The sequence below is a fragment of the Triturus cristatus genome, chromosome 1_2 (genome assembly GCF_964204655.1).
Source record: "Triturus cristatus chromosome 1_2, aTriCri1.1, whole genome shotgun sequence".
In the NCBI taxonomy this organism is placed as follows: Eukaryota; Metazoa; Chordata; class Amphibia; order Caudata; family Salamandridae; genus Triturus; species Triturus cristatus.
Window position 1 is genome coordinate 270,207,422 of NC_140580.1, and position 17,172 is coordinate 270,224,593.

General features: G+C 43.0%; 1 protein-coding gene across 3 annotated transcripts in view; it reads left to right on the forward strand.

Annotated features, from left to right (window-relative positions):
* ANXA7 (annexin A7) overlaps positions 1-17,172 on the forward strand; it is a 490,249-nt gene that overhangs the window by 446,750 nt on the left and 26,327 nt on the right. For all 3 annotated transcript variants that reach the window (XM_085603646.1, XM_085603647.1, XM_085603648.1), the window contains one exon: positions 6,844-6,956. In XM_085603646.1, the coding sequence (XP_085459772.1) occupies positions 6,844-6,956 (113 nt within the window). The remainder of the gene's footprint in view (positions 1-6,843; positions 6,957-17,172) is intronic.

The following is a 17,172-nucleotide window of genomic DNA, read 5'->3' on the forward strand; positions in this document are numbered from 1 at the left end:
AAGCAGTGCATTGTAAGGCCGTAAGTTATACTTTGCTTAGGATACTATACCTGATGAATTTGTATGGTTTTGGGTGTGTACAATCTGGGCAAAACTGTAAAGTGCCTGTAACCTTTGTTTTTTTGGTTAATTTCTAAGTTTTTTAAAATTTTGTTTTTGTAACCTGTAACCTTAGAGGATGGATGTGAGAGTGGCCACATGTGTCGTTGAGTAGGTGTGAGTGGCTATACGAGTGTGTGTGCGTGTGTGTGTGTGTGTGTGATTGGTTGTATGGGTCTATGAGTGGGTGTGTAGTGGTTTTGCGGGTGTGTGAGTGGCTCTATTGGTAAGTGTAAATGGGTATGTGAGTTGCTGTATAGGTCTGTGAGTGGTTTTGTAAGTATCTTGGTGTGCAGGTGGCTGTATGGGTCTATGAGTTGGTGTGAGTATGTCCGAGTGGGTCTGTGAGTGGATGTGAGTGTCTGACTGGGTCTGTGAATGGGCGTGTAGGTGCCTACATGGGTATGTGAGTGGGTCTGAGACTGCCTGCATGGGTCTGTGAGTGGGTGTGTCAATGCCTGCGTAGGTTCTGAGTGGGTGTCTGAGTGTCTGTGTGGGTCTGCAAGTGGGTCTGTGCGTGCCTGAGTAGGTCTGAGAGTGAGTGTGTAACTGCCTGGATGAGTCTGTAATTGAGTTTGAGAATACCTGTGTGGGTGTCTGCGTGGATCTAAAAGTGCATCAAGATTCACGGATCTGTTGAGTATTTACATGGTGAGCCGCGCTGAGACTCGCGGGGGGATCCACTGGTTCCCGAAGTGGGAAAAAAAACTTGCTATGACTCAATTTCGTACCCAACACTGGTCCCTCTGACACTTTAACACACCCATGGGGACAGGGTACCTCTACCCTGACCCCTTTAATCCTTTACAGAAAAATGTTAAGTCCCCAGGATCGGTCCACGATACTTAAAACTAACCTTTTGGTGGACTTGCTCCTTTCATGGCGCAGCTTCGTCTAGTAGCTGCTACTGCCCCCGTTGCTACTGCTGACCCAGTTGCTACTGCTGACCCAGCGGTCAGGAGTTCACAGGCCCTCCGCCACCCGCAGGTTCTTGCCTGTGCCTCATCGCTGGTGCTCTAGTGCCAGAGAATCACTGCTCTGCTGCATGACTGCCCTTCTGTCTTCGGCTTTTCTCTTTCTATTTTCATTTTTCTCCTGCATCTGCCTTTTTTGCTTCTTTCTTTTCTTCGCTTTTCTTTCCTTTTTCTGTGTTTCTTGCTTCTTTGTAGCCCCTGCTGCTGCAATCCACCGCTACACGTCAGATGCTGTTTTTGTTGTGTGCCACAAGCTCATTGCGTGCTCCTGTCTTTTTTTGGAAGGCAGTTTTTGTTTAATTATTTTAGGTTTTGTGACGCATTGAGTAGTCTGATTATTTCATTGAGTACTCTACCATGGCACATTATGTGTTGAAAGAGTACCTTTAGGCTCCGTCTAGGCACTGCACATGGTAAAACCTGGTAAATAGCAACTATTCAACACAATGCAGAATACCAGTAAGCATGATGATACTACAAAGAATAAGACCAATTAATCCTGCATTTACTTGAACATTTCAGAAAGAAGCTGAAAAAGTAATCAAGTAACATGCCTCATGTAACTCCTGCCATTAATCAATATAGTTTTTTTTTTTTTTTTTGCATCACAGACTGGTGCAGTTAGTGAAGGCATTTTTTGAATAACATTATTTTTATTCATCGTTTAACTTCCTTTAGGTTGCAAACTTTCCCTATCTGGTCATGAATTGCCTTTCCAGTGTTCATTAAATATCACGTAAGCCCTACCTTGGGTCTGTGTGGCCAGTGGCACGTGGAGTAATAGTAGATGTGTTAGCACCCAGGATAATGTGCTGCATGACTAAAGACTTATAAGGTCTCAAAGGCGAGACCTGTTGGCTATGCCAATGCTTGCTTAGGACTTGCCTACAGACAGGTTTAGCTGGTAAGACCTGGTGTATCCAGTATAAGTTAAGAGTGGGCTTTGGTTCTGCCCCTTGCATATGATTTGATGGCTTTCCTATCTTATTGCAGTACCCAGCTCCTGATTTTATGGCTTTCTTCCCTATTCTTGTATTTGTTTCAACCGAGAAGGATTTTGACCTTATTGTGTTTTGATTCGATGAGTTTTAGCTTTCCATAGGTGGTGTCAGGTCCTTGCATTGCAGTGCATGAGGGACAATTTTTTCTCTCTCTCTCACTTCCTCTCTCCCTTTTTCTCTCCATTCTTTCCCTTCTTATCCCTCCGTGTACTCTTTTTAGGTCTCGCCTAGCGTTTGAGCGCGCATGCGCTCCTCGCTCTGCGAGGTGTCTCATAATCGATAACATTACTTTTAGTGGAGTTGAAGCCACGCCCATCTTTGTGATTGGCAAGTGTCATCGTTTATGGTAAACGCTGGCCTCCGATCGAAAATGAGGCTTCTTTGTTACTGCCCTATCTCCTTTTGGGATGGCCCATCCCGACTGGATGTTTTACTTGCGGTGTTATACAGTCTCCCTCAATTACTGGGTAAAGCACTTTTTTAAATTATTTGCGTAATGGCGACAGCTTGTTTCAGTCGCCTTTGGCAAGGGCAGCCGTGTGTTTATTTTTGTATTGCGCTTTCACTTAAAGTGAAAGCGCGATGCAAATATAAACAAGCGACTCCCTTTATTATTCACGTAATGGCAACAGCTTGTTATTTACAACGCGTTTGCTTTCAATTTAGCGGCCGCGCTTGATTATTTAATTTGGCGCGCGGTCCGATGGCTTTTGCGGCTGCGCTTAGTTTATTTACTTGTTGTAAAAAGGTGCTGTTGACGTCATTGTCTGCTGAGTGACACTTGAAAGGAGCGCCGGAGATGAGATTAAATCGCTCTTTTTCATGTTCAGTCCCGTAGGGAAGATGTGACAAAATGGTGCCGCGTGTTCTGAACTGAAACATTATTGTGACAAAACGAGGCAAGATTTGTATGTTGAAATATCAACTCGCGCGAGTTCAGAAGACGAGCTAGCTGGTCTATTAACAGCTTCGGCAGGGGTGCTGCGTGTTCATCACAGCTCAGTCGGCACATGCCCTGCAGGGAAACAGTCTGCACTAAACAATCTAACAGGATGAACTTACATGATGGTAGCAGTGGCCCCTGATGTACACACAAGGTTCAACACAGCTCCTGCCTTTAAACAATGCATCACCGGTCCCTAAGCAACGGACATGCCACAACACAGTCTATCCTGAACAATTTTAAATATAATGTACTAACAAAAAGGTAACCGTAGCCCCCAAGGTACAGCACAGCAAAGAGCTTAAGCGACTGCGTCTGCTTTCCTGCAGCGATGAATGAGAAGGAATATTGGAATGCAGTAACGCACAAGCACGGTCCTTTATTGGTGATTGGATTGCCGGGGTCATACCGTCATTCCTTGGAAGAGAAGGAATGGTGGAATGCACTAGCGCGCAAGCTTACAACTTTATTTGGGTTGAATCGGAATGGATGCAGTTTCTAGAACTCCCCCGGGGTACACGTCAGAACACTCGATCACCCTATAAATCGCACCCATCTTCTATAATACACCCCACTCCTGACACGCCATGCACTGTACAGCATCTCACGGGTGTTTTTTTTTTTTATAGTACTACATACCATATTTCCACCATTTGCACACGTTCTAAATAAAAGATGTTATTGCCCGCTTTAATTAAACTCCATTTACCGACCTCAGCAACATGGAAGGTGGAGTTGGTCTCCCTGAATTTCGAACTCGTGACCTTCCGATAACCACACGTCAGTGGCAAGCGTTCACTCACAGAGCCATCCTGCTGGTTGCAAATAATGCCCTTTTCGTTAAGTCGGTCAGACTTTTTCTGCATTTTATATGAACTGAAAGTGTAGGCAAAAAAAGGAAACTCACTGGTATTTTGTGCTGTATATTTCCTACTCTTTTCTGCTGCAGTGTTCCTACAAGTAGCCTTTTGTGTGGTAACATCATTGGTGGTGATTGAATTCAGTGACTCTGTGGGAATGTCGGTGTTTACAGTACTCATTTGTGTCGCGGCAGACCAACGGTGCTGTGTTGTGTTAAAAGTTCTGCTCCCTTCTTGATTAAATCTCTCATATTGACCTTATGATGGCTGAGCGCGATCTTTTCACCTGGCGACAACGGTAACGCCTACTTGAAGCTTACAGGAAGTTAGGTCATGCTTGCAGTCAAGGCAGCTGACGTCACAAGGGCAAAGATTTGATTTTGTGGCCTAAAAAACTTGTGCAGCGAAGAGAAGGTCGACTGGATACAAATTTCAAACGTGACAGGAAAAACACTTATTTAACTCCTAGACGAGCATTTAGGACTTTATTCCAGGGCAGCTTGGGGCGTAGGTGCAGGGGACTTAATGGTAGGAGAAGGCCCTCAAAAGGTTATGGAGGCGTTTTCTAGGCCAGTCAAATGTTATGGAATGCCTGGAGATTTTTACAAGATAAGCTCCCAACATAATCAGCTAAGAGCCTTGGATTTACGGCTTATTTTCAGTGAGTCTCATCGAAACATTGGAGTTAAAATAACACGATGGCATGTTAGAATTGAGTATTTGCCCAGCCAATAGCTCTGGTTTTGGTTGCCAGTCTTTTGGCTTTGTCAGTGCTTGGTTGTTTTGTTGTGGGCCAAAACTCTATTGTTCTAGAAGCTGCTGTGCTATTGTCAATTTAAGAAAGAAAAAAACATTGCCTAAAAGCTAAAATATTTTCAGTCTCAAAAAGCACACATTGCACTCGTAGTCCCTGGCACCTAAAGGAACAACTTTGTGTGGGGCACAATTCCACCCCCTCGCAGGGAAGCTAGTTTATTGCTGATGTGGACTGACCTTTTGCTCTAACTGTCTGCTGTAGCGAGTGGGAAAAAAGTGTAAATGACACATTATTTGACCAGTGGATAGATGGGGCTGATTGATAGCCCCTATAAATATTTTTACATATCATTTTAATTAAACCAAAAGGTTTTGGCTAATGCCAAACCGAAAAACAGTATAGACAGTAGGAAGAGTAAAAAAACAAAAAAGATGTCAATGTCTGAGGCTGTAGCTGTCACCAATAGCATATAATCTGTTGGGCAGATGCATCCCAATCACCTCTAGTCCATTAGTGTGACCTATCCCGTTACTTTGAATGCCATTACTCCAAATGCCATAGCTTCAACCCATGCATTCGGGCTTCAACTTTAAACTTAAATAAAATGTATTTAAAAAGTATTTACTTGCATGTTAAATAAATGACTTTAGTTTCTCCTACTGCAGGCGCAACATGCGTGCTTTCACTTTCCAAGTAGCTCGGGACAATGGCGGTCTCTTCTTTGCAATGAAATAGGTCTTGCATTTACAAGAGTTTGAGCTATTTCATTGTAAATGACACTGCCTTTTATTTATGTGTTAATTATCAAAACAGATCAATAAAAGGCATTGTCATTTACAATGCCAATAGCTTAAACTCTCAAATGCGAGACCTATTGCATTGCAAATGCTTGTTTTAAATCTTTGGCTTTCACTTTGCCCCAGTTCCCCCCTCCCCGCCACACACACACACTTTCCCTGCTCACCTGCCATTCATTTCAACTGCAGTGGACGACTTTCTGCATGACCACTGCTTCTAAATTGGGTGTTCAGCTTGGAATGATCATTGTTTTACCGTTTCATAATGACCAACACACTTAAAACCTGCATGCCAGCCCTCAAGGAAGAGTAAAAAAAACGATATGTACAGTACTGTTTGAAGATGGGCACCCACTGCTGTGTTTTCTGGGTGGCCATCTTGGAACATTATTATGTACAGTGTATCATTGTTTCACTGTTCCAAAATGGGCAACAAATTGCTTCTAAACATAGCACCTATGTTGCACAGTGCACAATACCGTTCCAAGATGGTTGCATGCTGTTATGTTTATATTTTTTACTTTGTAGTTCACCATTTTTAGGCAGCTGAATATTTTTCATTTTTTCTACCTGTATTTTTCTTTCACATGCTTGTGAGTTTGTATGTGTTTTATTGTGGATGGGGTGAGTGGGTGAATGCAAGGTAGTCACAAATGAATGGATGCATAACTATAAGGAGGACTTCTTGTACTATGTTACTGAGTGCCCAAACTCACGGGTGACTGAAAAGGTAATCCCGTCTTGTTCAGTAACCGCTTCGGCAAACTTTTCTGATAGAGAAACAATCTAGCATAACGCGAGATGGACAGAATTGCTTATAAAATGCCTTTATCATACATATGGCTTAATCTCTTAACTAATGGTTCTTAACATTAAATATTTATACCATTCTTAAGTCTGGTTTAAGCTAAACAGTGAAGACCCTTTCTACATTTGTTTCTCAGCTTCCATGTCCAGGATTGCTTCTTTCAGTTTGGTGTACAATTGATTTGCATGTCTAGTTCGTCAGTAAGCTAAGGATGCCAGGATGTTAGGTTGTCCAGTGTATGTTTTCATGAGATCATTTCTTCGTGAAGCATCCACATGGAAATAGTTTACATTATGTAGGATTAATCATAAGTTAGAGCGATACGAGCGTACTCTAGATTGATGTCAGAAAGGCAAACGAGGATCATCAATAAGAACAAAAGGCAAAGTAATATGAAGCGATTGTGTAAATGATTAGTTTTATTAATCCAGAAAGATGAAATACCTCCTAACATGTATGTAATTCAGTTAGCACAGTGGGCTCATCTTTATTGTTTGCCTTAGTATTTTGTTTGATGAACATTGTAATGCATCTGCAGAATTGTCTGTAATTGCGGCCAATTATTCCACCTTTGAGTTCATTGTATTTGTTTGTTTTTATACAGTGCAGTGTGCTCTTAACCGGCCTGCCTTCTTTGCTGAAAGGCTTTATCATGCGATGAAAGGGGCAGGGACGGATGATTCTACACTGATCAGAATAATAGTCACTCGAAGTGAGGTAAGGGTTCTTCCGTACTATATTGATAAGGTTCTGTTACGCGTGGACTAGAAATGTGAAGGTTGTGTCCATGATACGCTACAAAACCCCTTATATTATCAGTACCTGTGTGCACACTCAGAGTTGCATTAACACACAACTTTATTAAAAACAGATTGTTTTTGTTGTTTTTGAAGCACCATAGTTCCAATCTGTAGTTCTTTATTTTTAAGCACTTTAAGCATTAATTATTCTACAAGATGTCTTTTCCTTCAGTTTGGGTCTGTGTTGTGTTCATTTTATTACAAGGCCTGCCTGTGCTGCTCATATCTGGTTGTTCAATACTGCACACCAAGTGTAAAGCAGTTTCTTGTAGCTGGCACACATTGAGTGCTCCCTTGTTTTGAGGGAGCGATTACGTAGCCACCTTATGTATTTGAGCTCGTTAGGTCGAGCCTAGAGTCAGCGCTCATGTGCTGCTCTGCGAGGCATGCTGTATCTCCTCTATGCAAAAAGCATTCCGTCCATCAATTGTGTGTCTTTTGCTTTCTCGCCCTAAGTGTGCCAGGTATGCCCAGACGTGGGTCCTGGGCTCACTGTGCCACTGGAATCAAGCTATCCTGGCTGAAGAGGGGTGAAACCCCGAAACCGGTCCTAGGATGTCTGTTTCCGGTCCAGGAAGGACCTGGCTTGGCAGTTCGGGCTGGACTGTTCCCATGAGGCACAGGGTCAAGACTGATTTACATATGGTCAGGTCTAAACTGGGGTGGCATGATGAGCAAAATAATGATGGATTTAACCCTGATCTCTTGACTGGGGGTGAATGTTTTGATTTGTTCTGCATTCCGTTCATCAATTGTGAGTCTTTTGTATCTCCTCTATTGGCATTCAGAAAGCCTATCGCTGTTGATTGGTTCCTTCCTGTGCTTTTCGAAATTCCTTTGTTTTCATTGGTGAATAGCTTACATTTGTACCTTCTTTTGCTCTTTTGATTATGCCTTGGACACTGCCCCTGATGCATGTATTATTTCACAATTGGCCATGTAGGTTAGTGTCACGCACAACTTTTTTCTTTTGCATAGACTTGTTTTGTCAATTTCCTGCTGCTGTTCCCTGCTCGTGCTCTGTAGCTTTGAGCACCATCCCGGGTCGCCCATTGTCCTGTTGCTTTTAGCTCTCGCTCTCTCCTCATGCTCTCTGTGGTGTAAATTCCCCACTCCCCTCCTGTTGTCCATGTTGAACACGTCCCTCGTCACTCCTCCTCTCCCTTTTCTGAGCGTGTGGTGTTTTTTCTTTACTTACTAAATGTTTCTTTTTTATTTGTAATTTCCTGCTAGTGTTCCCTGCTCGTGCTCTGTAGCTGCTAGCACCGCCCCGGTTCTTGCTTTTCATTCGCCTGTTGCCTTTAGCCTCTGCCTCACCTCCTCATGCTCTCTGTGGTTCAAATTCCTCACTCCCCTCCCATTGTCCATGTTAAGCACCTCCCTCATCCTCTCCCTTTTGTGGGTGCGTGGTGTTTTCTCTTTATTTACTGAATGTTGTATTTTTTTTGTAATTTCCTGCTAGTGTTCCCTGCTTGTCTCTGTAGCGCCAAGCATGATTGAAGTCCAGGCAGAACGGGGTGACCACTGCCTCCAACTCACTGAGGGGGGACGTGGAGAGGCCATCACAGGAAGCGCTGTACCATGTTCATAATAGAGCACACAGCAGGTCTACACCCAAGTTCCAAGAACCCGCCCTCTCGCACAAATAGGTGACAATAATCTCAATATGGCTAAACACCAATCCCTTCCCATCCCCTATTATTTACCTCAGTTGCTTACGGCACATTCTACTCAAAACTGTGCGCTCCTTCTCCGACAGTCTCCCCTCCTACAGATTGGCCTTCCTTCCTATTTAGAACTACCCCCTGCTCTCCTTACTTCCGGGAGATAATCATTCTGGTTATGGCAGCAGAGTTAGACACAATGCAAAGATCTCCACGTACAGTACACAACTTTAGCTCAATCTCCAGACTTTCACTGCAACTCGCGCTCGTCTAATGCGTGAGCTAAAAAGGACAGATTTCTTGCACGTTATACACTCGGAGGCAGTAAACTTAATCTCTTGTGGAGTTTCACATAGCAGTACTAGTAATTGAAATACTGTAATTAGTCCTACGTGTGCCACACTTGTGAGTTCCAATCCCGGCAGACCCCTGCCGCCTTCAGTATCTTGATGGCCTAGACCCATTTGTCTGCACCAATTTCCCGGAGCTGCTGCAGCCACTGGTGCACAACCTGTTGCGGAGCTTAGCCCTGAGTGAGTTTCTAGACAATCATGTAAAATTAGGTTGGGTAGTGGACAAAAGGGAACTGTTACTCAAGCTGTTGATAGGAGAGTGGTTGGGCACTGCCCTTTGCTTGAAACCCTGCGTGAGTCGTTTTGGTTACTACTGTCCTCTGCCAGTGCTCCTGGCCGAGCAACCTGCCAGCATGAAACCCTGATGCCTGCCTAGCTGAGCAACATACCAAATTTCCCTGAGCCACAAGCTCAGTCCTTCTTGTCTCCTGCCTTTTGACCTGCGTCTCAGCAATGCTTGTGCCCCGTGCCTTTGTCCCATGCCCCTGACTGTAATTTTTGTGATGTTGCCTGTCTGTACCCATCTCCTCACATTCTTCCACTCTTTCGGAATGTTGGACCCCGCCATCTTGGTGGAATCACTACTGACTCCAGCTGCAGACAAAGTGCTGCATGGCTAAATACTTATGAGGCCCCAAAGGCAAGACCCATTGCATTGCAAATGCGTGTTTTTAAATGAAATCTGTGTATGGCGGATTCCCAAGAGTCTGGCGATATTGCCTGTGGCTGGCTAGCACTTTAACTGTCTTTGACTACAAAGTTGAATTTGCCAACAGCTGGATAACCATGTTTAATTAACTTCAACCGGATTTTTCTATGCCGTACAAGACTGACCTAGTGTAGTATTTGAGAGTGGTGAAACGTTTTGAATTGTCCCCTCGTTAATGCTGTTACTTCCTGTTGTGCCCCTTTACACACTATTGGGAACTTACATTTTCTCGTGCCATCATTCAATGGTGTATCTAAAAAGGCTGTTTTAATCGGGTCCCGCGCCTCGCGTGTTCTGCGCACTGAAGCCCACTTCTCGATGTATTCACCTTGTTTGGTGCTTCTCAGGAAAGACTGGCCTCTGTTTAAGTTTTGAACTGTACTTCTATATGTCTCTCTATGGCTTTCCCTTTTCATTCGTTGGACCTTGCATCTCATGTAAGGAAAACACACAAATACTTTCTTTATGTTTCTAACATGTGCTCTTCTCTGCCACTTGGTAGTTTGAGGTGGTACTAGTCACTACAAATTAGCTGAAGCGTGGTGTAGTGTGCAGCAGGCCCTTTTCTGTAGCCGACTCTCGAGTGTGTGTCCCCTGCCTTTAGGACAGCCAAGCAGTGTGCTTCTCTTCAGGTTTGAACCATACTTGCACAGATAATCCCTTGATGTCCCCTTCATCTCACCACCACAAAGGACCAACCACAATGGTCTCTCCCCAAGTGCCTGCCAGAGAGCAGACGTAAGTGGGGCTAACTCCAAGTTTCCTGAAATACCATTGATGGAACAAATAGTTACATCCTTAACTCCGAAATTGCCTGGATATTTAGAGAAAAGCTCAGGGGTGTTGAGTCTTATCAAGTGTGAAACATTGCTAATTGGTCGCATATGTGATGTCTGTGGGAGGAGTGGCTACACCTCAAAGTAGGGAGAGCTGCTGAAATGCTTTGGAGCTCATCAGATTCTACTGTGGTAAACCACACCAAAGTGGCCAATGTCTGAGTGATATCCATTCACTATTGATAAGGTAAATCTTCAATGTCGGGTTTCAGAGGGCAGTGTTGCTTCCGCAAAGGCCCCTACTTTAAATGATCTGAAGCTGAGCAAGCTTTGGCAAAATCTGTCGAAAGTGGTGTAGTGTAGTTCCTATATCTCGGATAGGCTCTGCGCATTGGAATAATATACACTATAGTTTTGACATAGGACTGCGGTCAGTATGTCTCTATCGAGTACATTAAACTTAATTACTTGTGTGTGCCAGCTAACGCAGAGGTCACTAGAAACTTCTCGAATGAACAAGAAGGGATTTGTTTCTGACAACCGCATAAACATGACAACTTTGTTTCCCTTAGTCGTAACAATCTCAGAACCGTGGAAACAATAGATTACAGTTTCACTAAGTCAGTCGTGCATGCTTCGTTTCTTCAGAGTTGCACAGAAATAGAGAGACGGGCGTTTCAATAAAAAGGGTTTATTGAACAGTCTTATTTCTCATGCAAGAGATATGAACTGCTACAATCGTAAGACAGGATGCGAAGTACAATACGTACAGGGTTAGCAGTAAGATAAAATAATACTGCAATAGCATGGTTTGTAGCTATGATCTATATTCATAAAATACATACATAAATAACACAGGCTAAAATGTGGATACTCATCTGATGCTTCTAAATAGTTCTACCCCAGTGTACCTAACCTAAGTGTAGTACGAAGTAAGAAGTAGGTGCTGTTTTCTAAAGTATAGCTCGCTATAGTTTTAGGTTTGCCAAGAGTTGCCAAAGGTTTCTCTAAGTTCTAGTCTGCTCCATACCTTAGAATATGTGTGGTTGGAATCTCTTTCTGGGACTCGATGTCTAACACCCCGCAAGGGGAGTCAGAAACACTGGAGCTGGATTCTCTGCGAGGAGGATGACAGCGTCTGGTCAGTGCAACAGGCGGGAACTCGATCTCCTTCCGAACTTGCTGTGGCGAACCGCAAGTAGGCAGTCAAACTGAACCGTACCGGAACCGCGGTTTGCCAAGGCAAGTGCAGGTATATTTATACCTTGAAGGTGTTTAGGACTGCCTGTATTGATGTAAAAGTCGGGCATCGGAACGTCATGAATGAACCCCTAAGGAATAGATGTTCATGCATACTAAATGAGTTTTTAGAGAAATCAATATCCAAGCAAGGGAAATTCCTAAAGGCTTAAGAGTCTGGTTTTCCAAGGACTCCTTGTGACGTGGCTTGACGGATGTAGGAGACCATGCCTGTATTCCTGTATTTGGTTAGCATGGACAATGCCTAAATAAGGGCTGGATTTTCTATTCCTAAAAAAGGGCAATATGAATTGTACCTATATAAGGGCATAAATCGGGAAACCTATATACGGAGTCTAAATCTACACACAACAGTGGCGCCAGCTGTCTCTCCTAGGTTGCACTTCTCCTCCTTTCAAAAGTAACACACATAATATGATGAGCGAGGTTCCTTGCATTAAGTCTTGCCTCCGCCTCATCCTTTTCATTCTGGTGATGTGATTACCTATTGGTAGAAATGTCATCACAAAAGTGTGCATCTTTTAGGCTGCTGTTCTTCTGACGTAATCAACATTTCTAGTGATGTACAAAATAACACCGGAATCTCGGAGGGGAGAAGGCAGCACATTTCTCATTCGGCTTTCTCTTTTTAAGAGTCTTGCCTATGGCCGTGACTACAACCTTCAAACACTCTCTACAATTGCCCTGGATGCCGCCTCTTCTCAGTTAGAAAGCATCGAGATGCAATTCATTCACATCGGCTCATATGGTTCCCATTTAGATAAACTCTAGCCCTTTTAGAAGCACAGATTAAAGGGCCTTCAGAAACAATTTACCTTCACCCCTCAAGCGTAGTAGCACAAAAGGACACCGTAAAGTTTTAAGTCAAAACGATTGACCTACCAGAGAACTTCCACCATCAAAGCGGTTGTTGAAAACATCAGACCAGGTGAGCTAGTTTCTGAACCATTGTCGTCATCGGGAGACCTGCTGAACAGATTTGTGCTTCCACTTGCACTATAATTTGAAACCAGTGCTTTTTGTCTGGGGTTGTTCAATTCGGCATTAAGGAGAAAATGTGGGTGGGCCAGCTGCATTCCATTACACATTGTGGTAGGCTGCTTTTGAGAATGTGCTCTCAGGAAGCCCTCTTCTCATAGTTTATTGTGCCCACGCTTTTAGTTCGCCTTTTGCAAGCCCGTTTGAACTCATCCAAATCACACTGATGGCAGGCTATGCTAGTAGTTTTTCTGATATGAAAAGCTGAGTGAACAACGGCCATTTTAGGCCAGATACACTGACTGACCTCTAAAATCCCATTAACAAGGGGATACTGTTCGTTCTATTACAAGAGATTAGTATATTTAAAAAACAGCTGTCGTATCACACTTTGAGGGAGTTCCTAGTGATTTTTTGGATAGCCTTTAACTGAACGCAGTTTTGGTAACAAAATCATTCTGAGTCTGACTTGACATACATTGAAAGCAAGCCATAGCTGCTCCGTCTTTTCTAGTTGAAGCTGGACAATAATCTTTCAGGTTATTTGTGGTATGTGCCGGGTTCTGGACCCAGATGTTCATTACTACTTGTGCTAATTGGACAGATTCAATGACATTTATATGGTAATCTAGGTGCAATGGGGAGAGTGGTTTGTGCCTATAAGCTTCCAAATGTGCTCCCTTATTTTCATACAGTTTTCCAAAGCTTTAGATTTCAACTGTGTAGACATATTTGACTATTGCCCAAAACATAGTGGAGAAAGTACTTAGGCAAGGGTTGCCTATGATCTGTTGCAATGATTCCTAGGGCACAGTGAGTAAGGGAGTCATGCCTGTGTATACCTGTCACACTTAGGGCATCGCACTAGATTGCGTGAATTAATCTTGCCCACTGCCTGTGCTTATGCTAGCCTCAGTTGAGAAGGTAATGATTGCTAATGGCTGCACATGCTAAAAGCAGTTCTAGCAAAAACTGGAAAAAAAATTTACTTTTCTCAAAATATAAAAATAATAATTAGACTAAGTAGTAGGCATTTTTGAGGCCTTGGGTTACTGAATTTAGCTGGGCAATCTTAACCAAACGTGTCCCATGAATCATTTGTCACTTAAGCTTTGATTGGCAACTAAGTGGAATACTTGCCTTCACAGCAGAAAAGAGTGTCAAAACATCAATTACTCTCTTTGATTTTCCACTATGTGTGAATCTGGCTCCTCTAAGATACTGACAGCTGTTCACAGATTGTCTGGTGTAAAGTTTGGCACCTTGTTTAAATGACATAGGACTACAAGCTTCACCAAAAATCTTATCCAACTAGAGTAACAGGAGTACTTGTACTGCCATTGTTTGGTAATCTATTAGGCATTATTAATGTATGTGTGAAATTGGAAGTATGCCACAGAGCTGAAGGATCCAATTGTCATTCCATTGTTGAAGCAGCCTTCTTTGGGGGGGGGCAAGGACCTATAAATGGCCACAGAGCTGAAGGAGCCAATTGTCAATCCATTGATGAAACCTCCTTCTTTGAAGAGCAAGAACATAGAAAAATATTTGCTTGCATCCCATCTCCCATACATCCTGAGAGCATCAGCAGCTTGTAGCGAACAAACGTCTGGATAATTTTCAGGAGGAATTGCACCCAGGTAGAGAGAATGTCCTTAGCTCAGTTTTAGAAAACCTCAAACTATTTTTAGAGAACCAGTTGCCTAGGTGCTATTGCATCTCTCTGCAGCTTTGAAAGATAGAACATGCTATTCTTTTTGAGAATGTATATGGTGTTGGTCTACAAAACAAAATGTCATTGGACACTGTCATTTCTGACCAAAAGGTCTCAGACAGTGTCTGTCACTCAGTTTAGATCTCAGCATACATCCTGAGGCATGGAGAGACTTGTAGCTGTCCCTGATCACTGTTATTTCTTCATTAGCTATGTGAGCACTTTGGCTATACCGATATAAACGTTTGGCTTAAATGTTTATAAGTTCAAAGATTATATGTAGGTTTTCATCCATGTTGATGGACCTATTTGAGACAGATAAGAAATTCCATGGTTGGAATTGAACACTGAATTAAGAGCAACACACTAAAGCTGAATCTGTCAAAAACACTCCTTTTGTCTGTCAGCTAGCTGAGGTATGGCGTAATGCCTTCGGTCTGATATTATGGGACTCCTTCCCTCACTCGTACAATCTCTGAATCATAATGGATGCAGATATCTCTGTCCCATTCAAAATTGTTGCTGTCCCTGGAAGTTTATCCGTTTCAAATTCTAATATGACTTCAAGTATTTCTGTTATTGACACACAAGGTCAAAATGGCCAAAGCCTTCGCATTTCCACCAGCCGCAAATCTTAGAAACCATTTCCCACTGACCAGTTGAACCATGGATGGCTGCCTGTTACTCGGGTATGAAAAGAAGACCTGGAAAGTTCAGTGACATTATGAATATTATGTTGTGATATCACTATCTTCAAGAAAGCCAGTGCTTCACAAAAAAACTAAATAACATTTGTGTCCTCTGCAAGTGTGACCTTATCATGCTGTCTATAGGCATCTGGTGCTTGCACATACTTGCCATTTGCAGAGTTTACATGTAATCCCCAGATATTGCCCTACCATCCATTTGCCCATAGCACAATCCTGGAGCCAGTACATTCTCATTAGTGTGCTTTTGTGTTTACTACAGTGACCTATGTGACTTATGTATGCATTTACTTGATTTTAATTATTGCTTTTATTCCACACTCCAATGGCAATAAGAGCTTGAACTCCCTTTTATTTAATGAAAAGGGAAATTAGGCATGGTTAAGGAGCTGTTCAATACCACATAATTGGCATAAGTGTTATTCTTGTGGTTGAGGCAACGAAAAAGAGTTCTAGGTGGAGGAGCTTTATTTTTGCAGAGACCTGCCTCCAATCCCCTTGTCTCTCATTGGAAAATAATGTCAAATTATGTTAAGAGGCCAACATTAGGTGATTGGTTGGTGGTAACTTCTGATCAGAATATTTCAAATGTTAGTATGTAGCATGCATGTGCGGCCTAGATGCACATCCTTTGTATACTCCTGCCATCTAGTTTTAGCTTTGGAATTTGGAAGTAAGTTTTTTGATTGAAGATATGTTTAGAGTCAGAAAACGTGCTGTAACTCCTCCCTTGTTTCACAATGTGTATGGACACAGACTCCATCTTAAATTATTCTTCTGCCATTGGGTTCGGACGTACACTGAGAGGGCTCCGAGTTGGTCATGTTTCATATACTTTTTTTGGATTTATGGGTTTGAATTATGACACTATGCTTCAGAAGTACAGTCCTTGTCCCTATAACTCTGTTGCTTTACTTCACCAGAAATGACCTAGGATTGCCGACCAACACTCAATACCCTGGATGCCAGGGGGCACCCTGTGCATTTCAAAGTCTGTTTGTCCTACCTCAAACATCGATACTGGAGAACACAAACCAGAAGTGGATGATGGAACGGACACCTTCCAACATTGATCTTGGTGCAGCTTCAAGTATCCTTGGTTGGGTCACCATTATGTACTCAACTTGTTCCTTTCCCCGACCATGACAACGCCTCCTTTAAGTCCTGTCTCCTTATCCTCTTGAATCAGACCTTAAGGTACCAAATAGAGAGGCTCTAAGCACCCCCAAAATGCACTAATGAGGATACCCTGAAACTCTCAATGTTTTTGAAAAAGAAGATCCCTTTCGCACTGATGAAGACAAAGACACAGGTCCATCCTGAATCTATAAGTACTGAAAGGCATTAGTCAACTGCAAGGTATCCAAGTAGCAAGATACGGTAAAAAGGTACCCTGGAAGGGGTGGATTTTAAGGACTACCCAGTAGACGCTTTGCTCGCCTAATCCTCATTGCCATAAGGAATTTGGCCATAAAGAATACCACAATACGGTGTGAGCCTGTCTGCAGTATTCTGAACGTCTCCTGGTGCTTTCTAATTCCCAAGTTCCTACAGAGGGGAGCTATCCATTTACCTCGGGACTGTCTCTAGAGGGGACAAAAAAATACAACATGCTTGAGTGTCTCAGGTCCTCCTTGGCAGCAAGTACAATCCTTATCCGCCATATCCATTTCTTTATGCCACTTCCTTTTGAAAGTGTTTACAGGTAGACTTCCATACCTAAACTGTAGGTATATTTTCCTTGCTTGTGGTGGGACAATTTCATCAATGGTACTCTCGTACAACGGGCCGGTTGAAAATCAATAAAAGCAACAGACAGTGAGCCTTTACAATGCCATACGACAACCCTGCAGAACATCATCCCTGTGCTCCAACAACGCAATTACATGACTGCGCTCGAACTCCATGTTGCCTGTTATATATGCACCGGGCTACCTACGCGGCGATGGTTTGGAAATTTTCCTGGCAGTGC